Source organism: Centrocercus urophasianus, unplaced genomic scaffold (assembly GCF_019232065.1).
Source record: "Centrocercus urophasianus isolate 14NV4802_14NV808 unplaced genomic scaffold, USGS_Curo_1.0 seq_16, whole genome shotgun sequence".
NCBI classification, from domain to species: domain Eukaryota; kingdom Metazoa; phylum Chordata; class Aves; order Galliformes; family Phasianidae; genus Centrocercus; species Centrocercus urophasianus.
In genome coordinates, this window is record NW_024884711.1 from 45,558,252 (window position 1) to 45,579,376 (window position 21,125).

The following is a 21,125-nucleotide window of genomic DNA, read 5'->3' on the forward strand; positions in this document are numbered from 1 at the left end:
AAAAAAAAAAAAAGACAACTTTTCATCAATGGCCTCTTTTGGATATTTCCTGTTTCTCTGTGGGTTGAGTCAGGCTCTGTCAAGTTACCCAATCTGGTGGTAAGTTTTATTCTTCTTCTTCGTTGTTGTTGTGTGTGTGTGTGCGCGCGTGTTTTTTTTTTCCTCTCATTTTCATTTATTTTCCCCTCCTCTGCTTTACTCTGCAACCCCTTGCGCTCACCGTGACTTGAAATTCTCCTTTCGTTGCCACTCAGCTAAAGGAGGTGGGATTGTTCCAGCGCCAGCAAGTTCTTAGAACCTGCATTTCACCTCTTTTATTTATGCATTCGCTTTGTTTATTTTGACTGGGTTATACCTGAGCTCTCCTTCTCCCTCTGTAGCAGAGCGGGAGCGATCGGAAAGTTCTTCTGCGTGTGTTGGGGTTTTTTTCGGTTGTTTTTTTTTTTTTTTTTTTTTTTTTTTTAAAGCGCTTTGATCCTCTCCTGTGCAGAACAAAAGGCGCTGCCTGAATTAAAGAGATAATGATACAAGTTGACATGAGCATTTCAAGGTGATTTCGAGCCAGTCAGGTGGAAGGAAGGGGGGGGCAGAGGATGGAAAGATGTCTTTTCCCCCCTTGGATTTAAAGGATATGCAGGGAATGAATGGGAAGAAAGAGGTGAGAGGGGCACAGCGACCTGCGCGGAAGGCAGCGGAAAGTTGCGCGGTCCCAACTGGGGTTAAAAAAAAAAAAAAAAAAGGCATTTTCGGGCTCTTTTTCCTCACCCTACGCCTTTAAGAAACCTTTTTTATTATTATTCTCTCCCCTACCAAAAAAAAAAAAAAAAAAAAAAAAAAAAAGCAAATGGTGCTGGGCAAGGCATGTAACTGCACGATCTGCTCTAATTACCCCGCGGAGGTAATTGGGCTGAGGGAAGCCCTTAGAGAAGGGAGGGAGAGCGGAGAGGGGAAGGCGCAAAGAGAGTTCTGCGCTCCTCCGGCGGCTGCGCGGGTGCGGAGCGGTCCGACGGTGTTTGGAGGCTGTTGGGATGGGGTGGGAGATCGGGGTGAGCCCGCGGAGGGACAGAGCTCGGGGATGGAGCTGGGGAGGTGCTGCTGAGCACCGGCGGAATGTGTGTGTGTGTATGTATAGATACATTTATATCTATCTCGGCTGTTCTTTTGACGCGCCTCTAAAGGAGGGAGAGGGTTTCGGGTGCGCTGAGCGCGGTGCGTTGAAGGCAGAGTCCCTGCAACTATGTCAGGTATGTCTGAGAGCAGAGGGAAATCGTTGGGATGGGAGAGAGGCCATAAAATGCAAATGCGCTCTTGGGAAGACAGGCAGAAAGAGCAGCACCTGGACGGGAGTCATTAAAAAACGATCTTTTATTCCCAGCCACCGTCTAACTTATAATTAGAAACTCCGGTTGCATTCCTGATTGGAGAAGGAAGCGCATTCCTCCAATACCAACATAAATATTCCCCTGTCACCCGGCGAGGGGCAGAGCCCGCAGCTCGTGGGGTTCGGGGTGGGGCCGGGGGGGCACAAGGGACAGGAGTTGGTCCGAGCGCACATCGGCTGTGTGCGGGGGGACCGAAGCGGTGATGCTTTTTCCCCTTCCCTCTCTATATTTTTCTATTCCTCCCCCCCCCCCCCACCCCTCCTTCTCATCCTTTCACTCGGTGCCGTCCGGCGGTTTTAGACGTTTATCTTGCAAAGAGACCAAAATCCCCTCAGGCGATGGAAATGCGAAGGTTCGGGGTAGGGATGGGGGAGTCGGGCCGGGCGCTGTTCCTCTTGCTGCTGCCTTTTCCCTCCGTGTACATTCCTGTCCCAGTTTATTTATCATCAAAACGAGACATAAAACCCGCAGCCGCCCCTTGGCCGGACCTGGGGGTACTCGGGGGGTGGGTGTGAAGGGGCCGAGGGCTGCGTGGGGGCACTCGGGACAGCCCCGTTCAGATCATAGCGGTGGGAGTGCAGTCCTCTTCCTCCAAATCGTTGTGCTCTGCAAGGACAGCTCGCTTCCAGTCTACTCAGTTTAGAAAATCGACAGCCTATCTTTCTTTCATTTGAACTGAAAGCTGTTCTTTTTTCTTCCGCTTTCCCTTTTTAAATTATTATTATTACACATTTTCACTATTGTTTATTCGCTTTTGGTAGGGAGTACAAAGCCAGAAATGTTTCACTCGGGGAGTGCAAGCAACAAACACCTCTCCTCAAACATCACTTTTTAAAGCCTCCCCAGCATCTGCTCACAGCCACACGAATGCTCGGGGCAGAATATCCCTCATTCTCCATCCCCAAATTGTCCCCCCTATGAATGAGAGTTCCTAATTAAAACATAACCTCACCCCAACGTGCGCAGAGCGATGGATGCTCGCTCTGCTCCCAGCTAGAGCAAAACCAGGGACTGAGAAACGATGCTCCCCTGTAGGGTTTGGTTAATTATTCTCCCAGAGGAAAGAAACTGGGGGAAACACCAGGCATGTATCTGTCAGGGGGAGCAAGCAGGCATGTGGCTGTTACTTTAATTGCCTCCAAGCAGAGACCCCTGCTCGGCTGCGCCGTTCGAGTTGCCATTCCCACTGTGGCACAGAAGCACCTGCTCAAAATGGGGCTGTGCAGTGCTGGGTGGGCTCTGCACAGCCCCCGGTCTGTAGGGAGGGAATGTAGAATAAGAGAAGAGAAAACATGGAGAGAAAGGGAAAAAATCCCCCCGAGCTGCTGTGCTCTGCCTGCATCCTTTAGTGACAATGCGGGGGCAAAGCTGCTAGAGCTTCCTAAAAACAGACAGTTCCTAAATAACGTGCTTTCAGAAAGGGAAGAAATGGGATTTGGGAATAACGTAGGAGAGATCGGGTGACAGGGAGGCGGGTGCTGTTGGGACTGAGGTTGTAAGTTAAGTTTGCAGGGACGTGCCGGCGTGATTTATTGCGGTACCGGCACTCCGTGGGACTTTCCCCAGCCCAGCACTGCACTGCACTGTGCCACTGAAAGCAGCCCCTGAAGGCTCTCCTGCATTCAGATCAATAGCAAAATAATAATAATAAGGCTGTGTTTATTTCAAATCTCAGTGCTCTTGTTTGCCTAAAAATAAGAGAAGAGAGAGCAGGAAGGAGAATTAGGAAATGCAGAAGCAGAATTCATGAGCAGAGAGGATTAGATGTGCCCCGTCCTGCTGGGGTCCAGACACAAGTGGAGGCACCACAGTGTTACAGCTTTTCCCAGCTAACTTGCATTGCCTTAACTGGCTGGCTGCACATGTAGTGGAAGAAATGCGTATATATTTTATTTCTTAGCAGATGGCATGAGGTCAGACTTGGTTTGGGGACAGCCAGAGAGTGCAGAAATGGCTTGGGAGGAAGAAGGGTTTGATTCAGGAAGAATGGTGGGATGCAGGTTGATGCAATGTGAACTGGTTGCAACTATGAACTGGGTGAACTGGAAGCCCCACATGAGATATCCTAGGATCATTAAGGTTGGAAAGGATCACTAAGGGCACCTCGTCCAGCCATGAAGTGGAAAGATAAAAGTATCAGAGGTTGATAGGTGAGATCTGGTGGAGCTCCCATCTCATCTGCTGCTCTCTGTACCACCTAAGTGAGGTGGGATGGCACTGGCCTCCTAATAAACTGGGTTAAGAGATGGGCAGTAACAGCTAGGAGCTGCGTGAAAGCAGCATCACTGAAGATGGACAAGAAAGATGTGTGTTCGGGATGTTTTCCTAACTTCCACCTCTTTTCCCATTGATTTTAGCTTCTTATTTCTCGTTGTCCAAGAGTGGTCAAAGCAGCACTGTTGGTTGAATCATCCATGTAGGATGAGACTGGCCAAAGCTGGTGATTTTCTATAGCAGCCATTTTGCAGCTCAGAAGGCTTTGAAAAAGTGATTCATTATGTTTTTCCATTCCTATTCCTTGTGCTTCAAGAAATATGGACTTATGGGAGCAGGGTGGGAGGGCAGCCTCACCGTTGGGAAGATATGCTGGAAGAATTATTCCAGCAGTATGCAGGTGCAACAGCTGAATGTGTCCCTGAGAGCTGAATGGCAACACTGCAGGAAGAGCAATGCATGGATGAAGTCCTAGTTTGTGCCGTGTTTCAGGTCTTCCCTGGCATTTCTCCACCTTAGGGTGAGGGAAACAGCCCCTCATTTGCACTGGGATGCAGTGAAAGCCAAGCTGAGTTCTGGATCCCATGAAAAACATAATTCCTTTTTTTTTTTTTCACGACAAATCCTAGAGAATGGAGCTGAGTCTTGGCAGGCTCCACATTTGAGAAACCAAAGCTTACGTTTGGCAGAGAGTGAGCACGTTAAGTGAGAAATGATCATTCCTCGTTAACGGGGAGGGAGGCAGAGCCATGGAAGGTCACCCAAGGGACAGCATGAGCCAAGCAGGTTGACATCAGAGCTCCTAAAGCAAGCTGTAGAGCTCAGAAACATGAATTGCATCTACCCCTTCTTCCTCTGATCCATTAACTCGAGCTGAGGATTTTGACATTTCCAAGGCAGTGGTATTCATCTTCAATTCCTCTGCTACTGCAGCAGGTTGCAGTGTGATGTTAAACAGCTGTCATGCTCCTCTGCAGGGGTGGTTGCATGTGGTGCAATTCCTCTACATGCTCTCCTCTCCCACCCTTGCCCCAAGGGTTGGGAATTGCCTTTATATATATGTAACACCTATGTTACAACAGTATCTTACATGGCCCCTTTCTGCCAGACAGTGCGTCATCACAGAATGATGCTTTAGCCTTTTCTCAGATACCAACTCTCCTATCATCTTGGATATTCCTAAGCACTGCAGGGGTGATTTGCACCCAAGCAGCAATGGGCATAGAGGGCACATGGGCTGAGGAGACCTTTCTGCATTAATATAAGTAGTAGGAAACTGCTCCTGCCTGGTTTGTGCTTGAGGTGTAGCGTGCAAAGGCATTGGACCAAAGCATTGGCTCAAGAAAAGAAAGCCTTTTCTAACAAAGAATAAAGAACTGTGAATTATTTTGCTCCCCAGCCCTTTTCAGGTAGTTCTACAGTCAAATCACATCTTTTACATACCTTTGAACACCTCTAAGACATCTCATCTGAAAACCATGGAGCACTTAGTAATACGACTTAGGCACTGGTAAGTGTCCAGAAAGGTAAAAGATGTGTCCAGATGTGGTGTCCTCAGTGAGGGAGAGACATGGACCTGTTAGAACACATTCAGAAGAGGGCCACAAAATTAGTCCAAGGGATGGAGCAGCTCCCCTATGAGGACAGGCTCAGAGAGCTGGGGCTGTTCAGGTTGGAGAAGTCCCCACGGAGACCTGAGAGTGGCCTTTCAGCACCTAAAGGGGGGCTGTGAGAAGGAAGGGGACAGACTCTCTAGCAGGGTCTGTTGTGATAGGACAAGGAGCTGTAGGTGCCCCTATTCACTGCAGGATTAGAAGGCCTTTAAGGTCCCTTCCAACTCAAATGATTCTCTGATTCTCTGATTTTCTGTTTCTTATAATCAGTTTACAGATAGGTAAGCGAAAGCAGAAGACTTTGAAGGTCCTTTCCTGGATCCCTGTTAGCACTGCCTGGCAGGGCTGGTTGTACCACCAAGACATTCACTTGTCTGGTTCACCAAGGGAAGGCAGATCTTTTCTTCTTCTTTCTGAAGACCTTTCTGCACAGTTTCCATGTTCATGGGTGCTATTGCAGTGCACAGCATGAGGCAGAGTAGAGAGCTGGTTGCTTAGGGACAGTAGATGTTAATGTCATAGGTAGTCCCATCCTCCTCTCCCAGCTCTCGTGCCACCTTGATGTAACATTTCACCCATGCACATGGCATTTTCCATACTAAGCTGTAAAGCTAGGCCTTGGAAATGTACCACAGAATCATAGAATGACCTGGGTTGCAAGAGACCTCAAAATCATCTTGTTCCAAATCCCTGCTGTGGGCAGGGTTGCCAACAAGTAAATCAAGCACTAGATCAGGTTGCGTAGAGCCCCATCCAACCTGGCTTAGAGCTTGGAAATGGTCACCATCCCTGCTTTCTGTCTGGAAAAAAAAAATAATAATAATTAGACATTTTGACTGATCTGTCAAGAATCAGGCCAGAGAAACTTTAGATTTTGCTTTGAGTCTGTGGTCTCTTTTAGGAAAGGAAAGACAAAGATTGCTGCTCTTGCCCTGGATGTGCCAGGAGAAACGAGGCTGGTATCACCATCCCAAATCATGGGATCTTCTACCAGCTCAAACCCCTTTTCCTACAACTGCAATGAGCTAATTCGGCTCAGAGCAGCAGAGAAAGGATGATGTTCTGCAGGAGGCCTCACCAGGAGCCGATGTGTTACTTTTGTGTTTACAAGAGGGTGAGAAAAGCCCAATAGAACAGCTGTGTGTCCACAGACCCACTTCCACCTTGCTCAGCACTGGCATTCCTCAGGGAAATGTTCCCTTGCTCGTGTCACTTGAGTGCATGATTCAAATATCCTAGCCATGTTCCGTAGGACTTTTTATACAGCATAATGACTGCACTTAAGGAGCATTGCACAAGTGTGTTACAGAGGGAATCCTCCTGGCTCTGAGTCATGAGAGTTCCATTTGGACAGCTGGGTTTCTGCAGTGAGTGCACTGAGGAACCCCCTAGACAGACCTGGAATTGGAGAAGAGAAATGTGTAGATCTGGAGATGTTCACTGCAGAGATAGGAACAGCTTTCTAGGCACAGATGGACCCAGAACGTTTTTGGGAATGGTGAAGTTTGGTGCTTTCTGCCCGGTCAGGTGGGGCTGGTGTCACAGTGATGGTGCCAGTAAAAAAGCCCTGAAACACAGTGGAAGTTGAGGGGAAATAGGAGAGGGAGAGGTATCTTGTCCACATGTATCTTGTCCATGTGCTGTGCTTAGATTAGGCTGGATGGAGCACAGCCCAAGGCTGTGCTAATACTGATTCACTAATAGCACCTCTGCTCTTCTGGCACCTCTGAGAGCCAAATGAATACCCAGGGTCCAGAAGATCCACATCAATTCAGCAGGATAGCAGACTGTATCCAGGGGGGGCCTCCCCCAACAGCCAGGGTTTTGCTGGGTCAGTCCCAAGGTTACTCCGCTTCTGTCAAATGTTTCCATCCTGGATCACTCATACCAATTTTCTTCCCTTCTGCCCCTTTAAAAGTGGCAAGGTTTGCTGGTTTGCTTTAAATTCTGTTATAACCTAAGCACAACATGTAAAAAATCAGTAGCTCACCAGTTCACTCCAAATTCTACCAGTGCTTGCAAAAAAAAAAAAAACAAAGGGAGGGAAAAGGAACTAATATGTTAACTCCCTTGTTTTGAACTCCTAACATAGGGCACTGCCGTTAAAAATGGCCTTTAAGCCTGGAGAGAGCGTTATGCATCACAAAGACACTGTTTGTCTCTTCCCCTTGTTTGCCACCTGCATATTCGAAGGCTCTTTCCCACTTGGATGTTGCTGATACCCAGGAGAGCACTTTGCATTTGTAGAGCCCAGGCCATCAAAGAGTTCAAGGTGCCTTTGGTCTCATCATCACAGTTTCTGTAGTGGTATCGATGACAGTGAGTTGTGCTTTTTATGATATAGTGTTTTTTGTTTGTTTGTTTGCTTTTTGCAGGGATGCTGTTAATCTTTTCCAGTGTGCTGACTCTTCTTCCCAGACTGTATTGGTGCAAAATGCTTTTTCTCTCCCTGCATCTTTCTGAAGCTTCACCACAAGGTCACGTCCGTGTGTGGGCGAGTTCCCCTCTCACAGACCTCACAAGGTGTCCCAGGTATCTGGGATGGCCGTTTCCCCTCTTCTATGGAGGGAAGTCAGATTTTCCTCAGAGGCTCAGAGTGCGCCTCAGGGGTTCTTTGAGCTCAGATCATGGGAGACCTCCACATTTCTAGCCTGACCCCGTGTCTGTCACAGGATATGAAGCTCAGCCCTTCCCCACGCATCAATCCTAGTGTTCAGTTGAAGCTTGTCTTGCAGGAAAGGCGTCTAATCCCGAAGTGAAGATGCCTGGTTTTCCATCAGGTGCCCAAGCATAGGTGTCTACTTTCAGTTCAGATGTCTGATGGCATCCTGTTAGTCCTCACTTGCCCAGAGGGGATCGTATAAGATCCAGAGATGCCATGCTCCTTTTTGAGCAGCAGATGGAAGCCAATCAAGTAAACCCTACAGCATCTCAGTTGCTCTTGATGCCTATTTGCAGGCAGCTGAGTGAAGTCACAAGGTGGAATTAACTTTATTCATTTCATGTCTGCAGTTCGGATGTCTCCATCCAAGCCAGGTGCTTTTGGCTTCGTTTGCACTTTCCATTTCTAATTGTCATTGCCTGCCTAAAATATGCCTAAAATCAAGTCTTGGACTTTATTTTCTCCATCTATTTTAACAAGCTGCTTGGCGCACAGTGCTTACTGGTATACTAGAGTGGGTCCTTCGGTGATCTGATCATACACAGCAATGTGCATGCCTTCCAGGCTAAAACCAACCCTATCCTCAGCAGTTTCACCCCGTCTTATATGCTGCCGTGTCTCAGCACCACTGCTGAAAGCCTAAGCAGCTTGAATGTTTTGTGGCTCTGTAACACGTTTGATCCTGCTTCTAATCCAGCACACTCCGGAGCACAAATACATCTTCCCCAGCTCTTTATCTTCTGTCAAATGCACCTAGAGCATTCCATTTTCCAACCACATCCACAGGTCATTGATGCAATGGAAGGTCAATTGAAAACTTGAAAAATAAGATTCAAAATGGCATTCTTGCATCTCCGTCAAGTCGTGTCAGCAGAGGACACAGTCATTCCTTAAGAGCTGAATCTGCATTTCAAAGAGTTTGTCTGGCTTTGCTTTACTTTCAGTTCTCTGAAACCAAATCCTTTCTCTTTTCCCAGTCTGAATTTCACGTTTCCAGTTTCAGATTTCCTTCCCATCTCTTTTAGAAGATACAGTTTTAATGGCAGAGGTTAGGCATACTCAGGCTGCCAAGGAATCTGCTGTTATTCAACAGAATTGCCACTCTGGGACACAGCAGTGAGAAAAGGCAGAAACCACTTCTGCTATAGCCAGGAACAAAGCCAAGCAGCAGTGAGCAGAGCAGGAGTTTCTTCAGCTACCAGAAGAGTGCACCTTGTCTAATAGAGATATTTGCTAAGGGGTGGGAAGGCAGGAACGAAACTCCTTGAACAGCTGCCAAGCCCACCATTCAGTTTTTCCCTCTGTCCCCAGAAGAGCAACAATAGAGCCTGTTGCTAGACTCTGTTGTGTGGCATGACAGAGAGCAACTCCAAATCCTGGCAATCTGAGGACACACGTAAGGGAGCATTTCTATTTTTCGCAGGACTGTATTAACTGGGAAGGTGTGAGAGAGTCTAAGATCTTGCTGGACAGCTGAGGTCCTGTCCAAAGCCCAGTGAAAAGTGATTGAGTGTCACTATCAAATAAGGTCTGGAGAATTTACTGGGAGACCCACTGTTCCTTTAGAGGCATGAAAATCTGTTTAATGGGTGTTAGAGCCAGATGATTCCTTCCAACTTAAGCCATTCTGTGATTCTGGGAGATCCAGGTTTGATCTCTGTCCCTTTTGGAGGAGAATCTTTCATATTTAGCAGTCTCTAGCCAAGTTTCCTTTAGAGTTATCAGTGAGAAATAGGATGCGACTCATCTGACAGATGTTAGGCATTCTCCTTTGGATGGGATGAATCACTCCCCAGCTGTGCCAGTTTTCTCACCATTGCCTGCAACAGGATCCTGGATGATGATGTCAGACAAACATATCTCATTTTATATAGATGAATTCAGCTCCTTTTTTTTCTCTCTGATTCCACTCCTAAAAGCGTGTACTCAGTGATCCAGATAGATATGTAGAAAGTTAAGAGGATATTCCCACTGGAAGACTGTTTTCTAAATCCAAGTAGGCAGTTCTTTATGTTTTTAGAGATTGAAATACCTATAGAAATCTGTCACTTAAAGACCTGGTGTTGCATTCCACACTGGTATGGAAGAGTTTATAAAAATTCCCATATAATAGGAAGGCTTTTAAAGAGATTTCTTATGAAGTATCATTCTCTGGCACATTCTTCCATAAGAAGAGCAGAGCCAGTGCATTTGTTTTGAAAGACTTTACCTTACCAATCCATACCAGGAGAGCAGGGCACCTGACTTTGACCCTGCATAACACAGGAGTGCTGTCTCTCCTCGTGTGTTGGCTTTGCAATGCCAATGGTGAGCCATTCTGTAGGCTCTGGGAGCAGTGCCCTCCTGATGTCAGGTGCTAGGACTATGGGCTATAGGTATTTTGATGTGTGCATTGATGTCTATGTTGATACACTACATTTTTTCTGCTAGTGAGGAATCTGACCTTCCTTCCAGTCTGGCCTATCCAGTCCACCAGCTGGCTCGAAGAGTGTGCTGCCTTTTTCAAGGCCTTGTTACACTCCTATTTACAAATAGTGTCAAGCTAGGGAGAAAATGGCAGCCTGATCTCCAGGGCAACATTAGCAAAGGCATGGCTTGGCTACCATATGGAAAGATTTGCTGGGGGAAGTGCTCAAACAAAGCAATGGGGCTACATGGAAAAAAGGCAGAAGTGAAGTGCAGGGCTACTTAGATGTATAATTCCTGTTTTATGCCTGAAATGTGTTGAGTGCACTGCTGCAACCTGAGCAATCAACTGATTTTATTGAGCTGCCCCTTGTCCGGGGTTTGCAGCGTCCATGAATACCTTGAGCTCATTCTGAATGTAGGAGAAAGTGGATTAGCTTTGCTGCTTTGCTGAATTGCTCACTTCTCTTCACAGAGGAAAGAAGGTGAGCAGCACAGATGTAACTGTCTAACTGTTAGGCACCTTAGGCTAGTTGAGATACATCCCACTGTGGGTCTGCAATAATAGGTGCAACAACTTCTACCGCCATTAAATCATTCAGCCCAGAAATCATCTCATTCACCCTCAAGTGCCACAGGCTGGGTTAAATCACAGCCACAAAGAAGCGATGGGTAGGAGAGGTAGTTAGCACTGAGTCATTGCTAACAATAATATCAGCTGGGTGAGGAAGGAGTTTACTGGATCCCAGTGTTTTTCTAACAGGTCAGGTCATGGATATTAGCAGATTGATTGCAAAACTTGAAAGTCACTAACATCAGGAGACCAAGGGTGCTGTGGGAGTGAGCTTTGGCCTGAAAGAGTAATATGGACCAGACAGATGGGGGCAAACATCTGAGCTGAAAGAGAATAGATAAGACACATTAGCAGAAGATTAGGAATCAGACAGGGAAATGCTAATTCAGTGCCCACTGCAATCCTTGGTGTAACTTGCCCACAGGCATATGGGAAGTCTGTGATAGAAAGGAGCAGTGAGTCCATCTGTCCCACTGATGCATTGTGAGATCTCAAGTCTCCTGGTGAGTGAAAGGTTACATTTCAGTTGTAATATAAAGCAGTGTGTTGGCAGCACAGCATTCTAACAGTTCCACTACTATTACAAGTAAACTGCAACGTCTACCAGCAGACTTTCCAAACTGTGGGATGGAAACTAATTCAAGGGTTATATAGTCTGGCACGCATTTGCAGCCACAAATACATCTCAGCTAATCTATCTGTAGTGTCTGCCACCAACAGTGCTGTTAGTGGTAGCTCCTACTGCCTCTGGCACACATCTGGAACAAATTGAGAACTTTGGACCTGTTTTCTGTTCTCCAACAACAGATTTTTTGCAGGCCAATGCAGGCTCTTGTTTGGGTACCTGCATGGAAGAGCCCAGTTATGTCCATTTTTAGTACAAGAAGGGTAGGACAACATGCAAGACCTTGACTGTGTAATGAATTGTAAACGCTGTGTTAAACCAGGGGAAAAGATAACCTAGGGTAAAACACTTCCTTAGGACATGAGACCTCTGGCCATTTTTGTTCTCTGCCCTACACAAGCCTAAACAAATATCTTGGTGACCTGGATAGATGAGAAGAAAAAAAAAAAAAAGAGGAATGACTTTTTCTGATAGTTTCTAGCAGAGGCAGGCTGCACACATCCCATGTCAATGTGCAGCATGGGGTGATGGAGCAGAGACTGGAATACAGAAGAGCTGTGCTGGACTGACTTTGACTCACTGTTTGCAAAACCATTGGAGTGAGGACAACAGCCAGGGCAGCAAGACACTCACGGGTCGGTATGACAGAGATCATGAGTGAAGAGTTTCAGTTTATTCACTGTGCTGTAGGGATGTACACAACACTTATGTACTTCAGTCATGCTGAGCACATCCTACCCCATGTCAGAACTGGACATCTCATCTGAAGTAGTTATGTAAGTTCCTTTTCTAGTCAGTGAATGAAAACTGACACTTCCTCACTGTGATTCACCAGACCTACCCATGATGCCAATTGCACTGCCAAAGTAATGACTCTCTCTGTAGCAGCTGGTCTCTGCGCTGGTGATAGAATAAGATGACTGCCTGGGTGGCTGGCTTCTAGGTTAGGTCAAATGCTGAAGCTCCATCATTCTCAATTTCTTAAGCTCATATGGATCCCTCAGCTACGGGACCCCATAGACAAGGAATTTATATTTCTGTAAAAGTCTGTTCTTTTTGTTTGCCGTGGTGCTAGCTTACAGTGGAAAAGCTTGTTCAAGAAACACATGCAGAAGCATCACTGGTCAAATAAATAGTCATTTGGACTAATATTTGGAACCAGTAAAGAACTGCTAGGTGGATGTGGGATGTGGCTTAGTAGGCATGGTGGGGTTGGGCAAAATGATCTTAGTGGTCTCTTCCAACCTTCATGATTCTGTGATTCCATGTACCGTGATAGATACTACCCTCAAGAACAACCACAATTCCGAAATAACTGCAGCAAGAATCACAAACTCATATTGCCTTCTCCTATGCTTGTGGTACATGGTAATGAGGAGTTAGCTTTGATTTTTTCTGTGTGTTTTCCATTTAAAGACATTATTGAATACCATGTTTGTAAGAGCTTAAACTCAAGAACCTTCAATTTTGTGAACGTGGAAGGTGACAAAGGTTTTATGTAAGAAAAGATCTCACTCAGCTTTTAAGTGAGTTGGAGATTTCTATGGTTCTGCTGAACTTACTGAGAAGATCTGCACAAACTTCTTCACACATTTGGGCAGTTTAGTCTTCAGATTCCCAGACTGCATCTGTTACTGTGAATGCAGAAAGGTTTGGCTCATCTCAAATTTCCTGGACCTTTAGGAAGTCGGGGAAGATGCTTGGGATCTTCTTTCATCCCAGAAGAATGTGCTGGGATCAATATAATGGAAGAGTGATAGAAGTCATGTGAACAATGCTTTTAACTGCCTACATTTCAAGGGTGCGCACGGGTTTTGCTGTTAAAACTGTTTGGTTGCTAAGTTAGGCATAATTCAGGATCAGGAGAGAATAGATCTAGACCTACCAGGAGGGAATAGATATAGACACCTCGGGTGTCATATGTGTAATTTCCAGTCAGTGTTGCCTCTTTCTCTGTGAAATTCAGACCCTTTGAAAGTTTCTTTAAAATGCAGAGGTGGAATGGGAGAGCTTATGCAAGGAGAAGGATGTCCTTCTGGACGTGTGCTTTGTGGCACTGGAGGAACTGGAAGGCTGGGAGCAGGGATGGACTCCTGAAAGGCTCTCAGCTACCTTGTTCCATTTCTCACAGCTGGTTCCTGCAGAAGCCAAGGCTCAAGCCATGCTGCTCCCTGTCTGCTGGACCCCTCATGACATTTGGATCCATCAGCCAAGTGAGCTTTGTTTGGCACAAGTTCTGGGAGATGCTGAATAGGCACAAGTCTCACAGAAACAGGCAGCTAAGTTGAAGAGACAAAAAGGTTGCTCCAAACTCTGTTGAAGTCAGGACTAGATTTCCCTTGAGTTTGACCTGTCTTTGGATTCAGAAGCTTTAGGTCTTGATCCTGCAAATTGCTTCATACTTTGATTCCAGGCCACGGAGGTGCTGCTTAACCTTGTATTTATCCTAAATATTTGAGCATTTCTGTTCATTTTCTATGTGCAAGCACCAAGCTGGGTCACACAGATTGAGATCAAGCCCGAGAACAGGGAGAATCTTTCCTGTGTTGGGCTTATACATAGCACATTATTATACATGCTATCAGGGACATACATTAATAACGTATGTAAATTATAGGCATATCTCTCAGTCCCATCTCTTATCCCATTGCAGGAGAGAGAAGGAACCCAGTTAAGGCTTGTATATATCTGACAACATGTAGCAAAACTTGGCTAGGAACTGGATGGGGTTTTGGGGCATGCAAAGGCAGCATTGCAAGAACGTTTGTGTATATCCTAATGGGCTTCAACATTTGCAAAATCCATCTATACAGTATCTATCTGATCTGCACCCAGGACTTAGGTACTATGGGTGTTAGGTTGAGAGCTTCTGCTCCGAGCTTCGCACGTTTCTGGCTGAGTCCCCAGTGTTGGCCAAAACTCAATCAATGTGAATAATTGATTTGGTAGTTCTGTAAAAAAAAAAAGAATAATGCATTGGTTAGTCTGTGGTGCTGAGATTTAAGAAATCTGGGTTCAAATTCCTGTTTCAAATCAAGGAGAGGAAACTTATGAAACTCATTTTCCCATACCATGGGTGAGTGCCCTAACCACTAAGCTGCTGACTGTGTACAAAGGGGACATTGCGTCCTGCAACTTCTCTTTGGGAATGGCACCTTAGGGGATGGGCACATGAACAAATTACCACGAGGTAAGTTAGGGTGTGAACTAATAAGATGCCAGTTTTTTTGTGGTAACTGCCCGTGTGAATGCTCTTACCCTGCAATAAATGCAAGACGGTTCATATATACCAGGGGGTAAGAACATTCACATGGGTGTTCACATGGCTCACGCCCCAGTTTGACTCCCAGTAACTTGGGGCTGTGCCTCTAACTTCAGTACCCTTAATACTTCATCCCAGGGGAAAAAAAAATAAAAAATTAGACCAAACTTTTCTCTTTTACCATATCCCCAAATCTTCCAATTCTACACTTCCAGTTGCAAACATTTTAACGTATTTTTTGTTTGCCAAGAAGTATTTGCCAAATTTGACTCCACTGCTTCATTTTGGCAGAGAACAACTCCTGAGAGCCTTGCAGCCAGCTTAAACCAACACGGGCAGATCCTCTACTGATGCCTTACAAGCTTTGCCTGCCTCATAGTCAGAGACCTTCTGGGCACTGACATAATATTAATATTCCCATTTCTCACAGCCAGCCCCTGAGCTCTGAAGAGGTTTAAACATGTGGAGATGCAAAGTTAGGTTTATAAAAGAGCTTAGCCATGTGAAGAAAAAGTGTTGTGGTTGAGAGATGAACACTACCTGCAGGTTGCCTGGAGGTCAGTGGGTGCTCAGCACTTTTTCATGCACTTCCCACAGGTCTGGGAAATGGCCACTAAGGATGGCAGCAGCTCCAAAGAGAAGACCCCAATTTCAGTTCCTGGTATACTGGTCTGGGAGCTTTACAAGGTTGCAAAGATAGACAACTGTGCCTGGGAACAGGCTGGGTATAGGCCCAACTGAGTGAACAACAGAAAACATCCTTAAAATGTTCCAGGAACTGGAGTCAACATTCCAGTCAAAAGCACATGCTAATGTGGTGGGACTTTGTCTCATGATGACCCTAAATATGACTGACTCAGGATCTCTTGAGACATCTCCCTGAAAGTTATATTGGAATGATCAGTTCATCTTTGAGGCAGCACTTGACTAACATGGAACACTCTTGTTTGAAAATAGGGCTTGCTCAGAATCTATGAGGACACCTACTATTTCCAAGCACACAAAGAGCAGTATCCGTACTCTCTATTGGATGAGCAGCACACTCCCCTAACAGACTTCTGTGGATGGAATTCACTCACTTAATTTTAGCTATGTAATGCTTAAATATCTAAGCAAATCATCTTACCTCCCTCTAGAACGATGGGCATCTTCTGAAGGCGATTCATCCTTCCTTAGATAGATATCTTTGGTGGATGTGATGAATCACTGTCTGGAGTTGCCTGTCTTTCTCCATCCCCTCTAGAAATAACCAAAACACCTAGCTTTTAGACAGCCAATGCTGGGAGGTATGACTGAGTGCCTGAGCACCCAGCGATGTCATTGATGCGATGCCAGTTGGTATCTGGAAGGTTTTTATCCCTATTTTAAGAGCAGCTGATGAGAAGTCTTAAGTGTTTCTCAGATCCTTGACCTTGCTTGGTGATACTGTGTGGAAAAAAAAAGAGGTGAAAGGCCCAGATCCTCTCTGGGACAAATACAATACAGTACTTCCAATTTAGGTGCATAAAGAAACTGAAGTATATACAATTTTGCAGAGCTATTTTCAGGAAAGGAAAAGTCTTCCGTTAAAACTGAAAACTAAATGGGAAGGCAAGTCTACCCAAATAACAAAGAGGCCTTGGAAAGAATTGAAAATTACATCTTTTTCCATGGAAAGAGAGTTTTATAATCTGTCCAAAGTAGAAGCAAAATCTGCCAGGTTTTACCTTCAGGATGAAAAACAGGATATTTGGGCCAAAAAACTTAACCAGGTTCAAGAGGATTTTTCCAGAGATCTTTTTTTGAGAATATTTACAGAGACTGATAATATGCATATTTCTATAGGGCTGAAGCATTGTTACCAGCCTGGTGTGCAAAGTGCTAATTCATTTATGACTAATTCATTAATGTGAACTTTATTATCATTGTAACTGAAATAAAAGAATATTTTCACCATTGCACACTTCAAAGGGTGGTTTATGGTTTGTGACTGGCCAATGGCTCAGTGTAACTTTGATGATAGTTTGGAGATACACTAGACTGATTTGCCAGCTGTCCATACTAACCATCTAACCACGCTAAAAGGTAATTTGTCAACCTCTCCTTCTGAACTCCTGATTTCTTTGTTTTAATTATTATTTTTTTTCTGTGTGTCTTGGAAGATGTATGTCATTTAAAACTTAAACAGCTAGGCTATGGCTTTGATATTAGTTTTCTCTGTTGTGATAACCTCCAAAAAGTCAACCTAGCCCACTCTCCCTAGATGCTTATCTTAAGACAGAGCAACTTGGCCTTAGGAGGCCTGGATCTCTCTGTAATGAGGACAGAGGAGTCCTGAATGATATCACTGACTGGATACCTAAATTTCATATGGTTAAAGAGAGGCAAGATGATGTCCATTCCAGGCAGCCAGCATTGGCATGAGCGTTGGATTCTTCCATGAGAACGTATGAGGTTTCAGCCCTAGTGAATTGAGAGGTTTTGGCAAATCTGCTGAAGTCCTGCAGCTTTGAGAACCTGTCTAAAGCTGAAGTGGTGTGAGCTGGCACAGCTCTATAGCCTAGAGGATGGGGACTGCAGCTGACAAACATCGCACCAGTGGAATTACAGTGCAGATGAAATATGAGGTCATTGTGGCTAAGGAAACTACGGAAGCTGCTTGCACAGTTTTATGGCTTGAGAAGTTTACTAGTACCTACATGTCTTTTCAAAATCTAATTTTGCTAACCCTGACTCCAGGGAAGTTTTTAACCAAGCTATGAATCTCTAGAAGCTTCCATCTTGCTTTGCTTCAGACCTCTACAAGCAGAAAGTCTCTGTCTGCAGAAAGATTTCATAAGAATATTCCTTGGCTTTTCATTAAGCTTTTGTGGATATGCATACAGCTGAGGCAACCTGGAAACTGTGAGATTTCCTCAGAACATCCTGAGCAAATGAAAGGAGTCACTACAAATAATGTGGCTTTGCAGAGAATGGGCTCAGCCTCCGCTGACCTTCACAGTCCCACGGCAATTTTTTTTTGAATGATGGACTCTCCCATTCCTACTGTTATGGCAAAAGCATTAACACTTAATTTCTAAGTACATGCAAACCTCAGCTTTGCAAAAGTTACAATACTGACCTCATTTTTTCTGTTCTTGAAACATGTATCTACTTTCCTGTATCTCTGTGATGTCAGAACATCTTTCCCTTCACTTAATTCCTGCTCCTTGCATTGCACTTCACCTACCTTTCAAGAAACTTTCAGTCATTTGCACAGTATAATCCAAATATATGCATTGCTTAGGAAGTCAGAGAGGAAGGTAGGAGCAACCAGAGCTGCACTTTAGCATAACACAGGTCTGGCATTTCCAGGGTTTTCTTACAAAGAGCCTCATTATCCCAGAGGTAATTAGGGACCCCTGCAGTCCTGGGTAGATAAGGCATAATTGCTCAAAATTTTGCATGCAGTGAATTCAGTAAAGCCATAACTGCCCTATCAGACACATTTTCATATGCAGACATCTGTGTGCTGATGTCTCAGACTGTGAACAGAGTGCCATCCTGAGAATCTCCAGCCTTAGGTGACTGATGTTTCCACCTTTTTGACAGTGGGCTTGAGATGCAAGGCTCTTCAAGCTCCTCTCTTAAGATGATGAGTACTTCTCCAATATTTTTCCTTGCTCATCCAAACAACTCGTTATGGACTGAAATTCCTTAATGGGAAGAGTTTTCAGTTGTGATCAGAAGCTGTCAGGAAGGAGGGAGATTCCATCCTTTCCCTTCATGAGGTTTGCCAATCTCACTGTGTTTCAGGTCTGTTTTTGAGGTGAATTTGGTTGGTTTCAGTCAACTGCCACTGGTATCTCTTCCACTGCTTGATAGAGAAAAAGCCTGTATAATGTAAGCATCTGATCTGGAGTTGTCCCCCTGCTGTTGCCCTATGGACCTCTGAAGGTCTGGGACAAAAACAGTTGCAGTAATTTATTCCAGGCCCCGTAGTCTGTCCTGCACTTGGTGAGATGAACCAATCTCTCCTGATGTTGAAACTGCTGTTGAACATGTCAGCAGAAAGCATAGATGGGATGGTGGGAAATGTGGATAGGAGCTCTCTTGAAAGATCTTTTTTTTGTTTAACAGCAAGTAGTAAAGAGATTGTGTTTCTGTCTTAGAGGAAGCTGAACTGTCACTGCAGCTGTGGATAAGCACATTAGTGACCTTCATTTCTTTCTCTCCTGGTCAGAAACAGGAGTACTATAAAGTCATTTACAACAATTTATTTCTAAGTAGTGCATGTGATTGCTGTTAGGTGCAAATGTGTTACGAGGGATACTGGCTGCCTCCAGATAAAGAGATTTGCAGCTTCATGGTGCAAGCATCTTTTAATGTTTTAATCTGGAAAAGAATTCAGGAGTTAGGTTTTTTGATTGCTACTACTGTTAGATACTTTCATTTAAGCAAAATGGACGTGTTTGGAGGAACATTGGCTGACGCCCACCATGTTGTAGAGGGGTACTGGTGTGACTGCTCCCTCTCCTTAATACAACTTATAGTCAATTTTGTACTGCCCGAGGCTCCAGCAGAAATTAGAATCTAGGTCTAAAGGTTTGCCTGTGTGTGGAAGTTATAGCAAATTAAACTCACGATCAAGTTTCTGCGGTGTAACAAGTTACCACACATCAGCTGACCCTTGGTAGCTGTCTGCATGCTCGCTGCTAGCCTGCAGCAAGTCAGGTAATTAGACTGTGCTTACCCACAATAAAAAAAGGGTTAATTTAAATCGCATTCACTAGCATTTGCTGTAGGCTAGCAATCCACATATGTAGGACTGTGGGTCAACTAGCACAATGCAATTTGATCTTCACTAGCTTGACCATGAGATTGAGCCCTAAGTGGAGATCTAAATTTATCATGCATTGATGTCTGTGTACTGATTCCTTCAGGAGGCACTCTAGGATGTAGTTATTCAGACATCTGCAACAGATATCTCATTCTGACTCCTTTACTGTCAAAAGAGAGGAGAAATGGATAGTACTTGGTAAGCCACTTTTCCCATCCTAAACAGTTTAAAACAAACAAACAAAAAAATCATAGAATCATAGAATCATAGAATCATAGAATCATAGAATCACCAAGGTTGGAAAAGACCTAAAAGATCACCCAGTCCAACCGTTCACCTATTCCCAATAGCTCCCACTAAACCATGTCCCTCAACACAACATCCAAAATAATCAAGGACCAATTGAACTGTACTCCGAAAGGGCATATTTCTTTTCATTGCTGATAAGAAAATCTGGATGACATTCTCAGATGTAGACTTCTAGATTGTAGATGTCATCAGCTGATCAGATGAAGACCACTTCCCAGTGCAGTCTTCTCATAGGCATTTGGGTGTTGAGTGCTATGCAAAGGCCCTCTGCTTGCCAGTTCAAAGTGGAACTCAGGTCCCACAAAACTCCTATCTCATAACTGTCAACCCCACATGCATACCTCAGAAGCTCTGCCATCTCATGTGAGTTGGATCCTAAATGCGACTTGACCCTTTTCAAAGGAGAATAAACTAATTTTCAGACAATCTTGGCATAGATTATTCAAATGCAGATACAGCTGTCTATCTGTATTTCAGGGTTAGCGAGAAATAGAATCATCGAATGGCTTATATGGGAGGGGACCTTAAAGATCATCTAATTCCAACCTATCTGCCACAGGCAGTGTAACATTTAATAGCTAGTACTTAATAATATATTTATAATCCATGTTGCTATGCAATGACATCTCCCGTAGGTAAATCATTAGTGATTTCAATACACGTTCTACAGACGTATGTGATGACTCAGAGAACTGGAGATTTCCTGCAGAAGACAATTCCTGTCTTCACTTGAGCCAAAATAACAGGAAACTTGCCAAATTCCAAGGTGGCTGTGTACCTGCACCCACAGGAGATCAACAGTGAGGTTGAGAGTTGTAGAAATAACGAACCAAACAAGCTTATTTTTAAATAGTTCTCTTTCAATTGCTTGTACAGTGCTGCAAATTTCCTTTCCTAACATAGATTGTTTTCACTGTCGTCTCACTTTTGTAATTCCTTATTTCAGCTGCAATCCTCATCACAGGAAAGAAAAAAGGGACTTTGGTCTAGTGCAGCTTGTAGTGAATTTTCAAATTCAGCACTGAGAGTGTGGCTGAGCACAATTAGCTACAGCCATCTGAGATTTCCTTGGAGTCCACACGCTGCTCCAGGAAGGTACAGGCTTCCCATGTCACATCTGCAAGCCTTGTGCAGGAATCTCACATGGGATCAATCATGTAGAAGTACACATGCAGCTGAATTCATTCCTGAGCCTCAGATTCAGACACTTTAATCACAGAATCACAGAATCACAGAATCACAGAATCACCCGGGTTGGAAGGGACCTCAAGGATCATGTA

At 44.7% G+C, this 21,125-nt stretch overlaps 1 protein-coding gene across 1 annotated transcript in view; it reads left to right on the forward strand.

The window, feature by feature from the left end:
* The first annotated feature begins 28 nt into the window (after positions 1–28).
* Positions 29–21,125, forward strand: part of WNT3A (Wnt family member 3A) — an 82,838-nt gene continuing 61,741 nt past the window's right edge. Inside the window, exon 1 of the mRNA XM_042817274.1 lies at positions 29–99. Coding sequence (XP_042673208.1) covers positions 29–99 — 71 coding nt within the window. The remainder of the gene's footprint in view (positions 100–21,125) is intronic.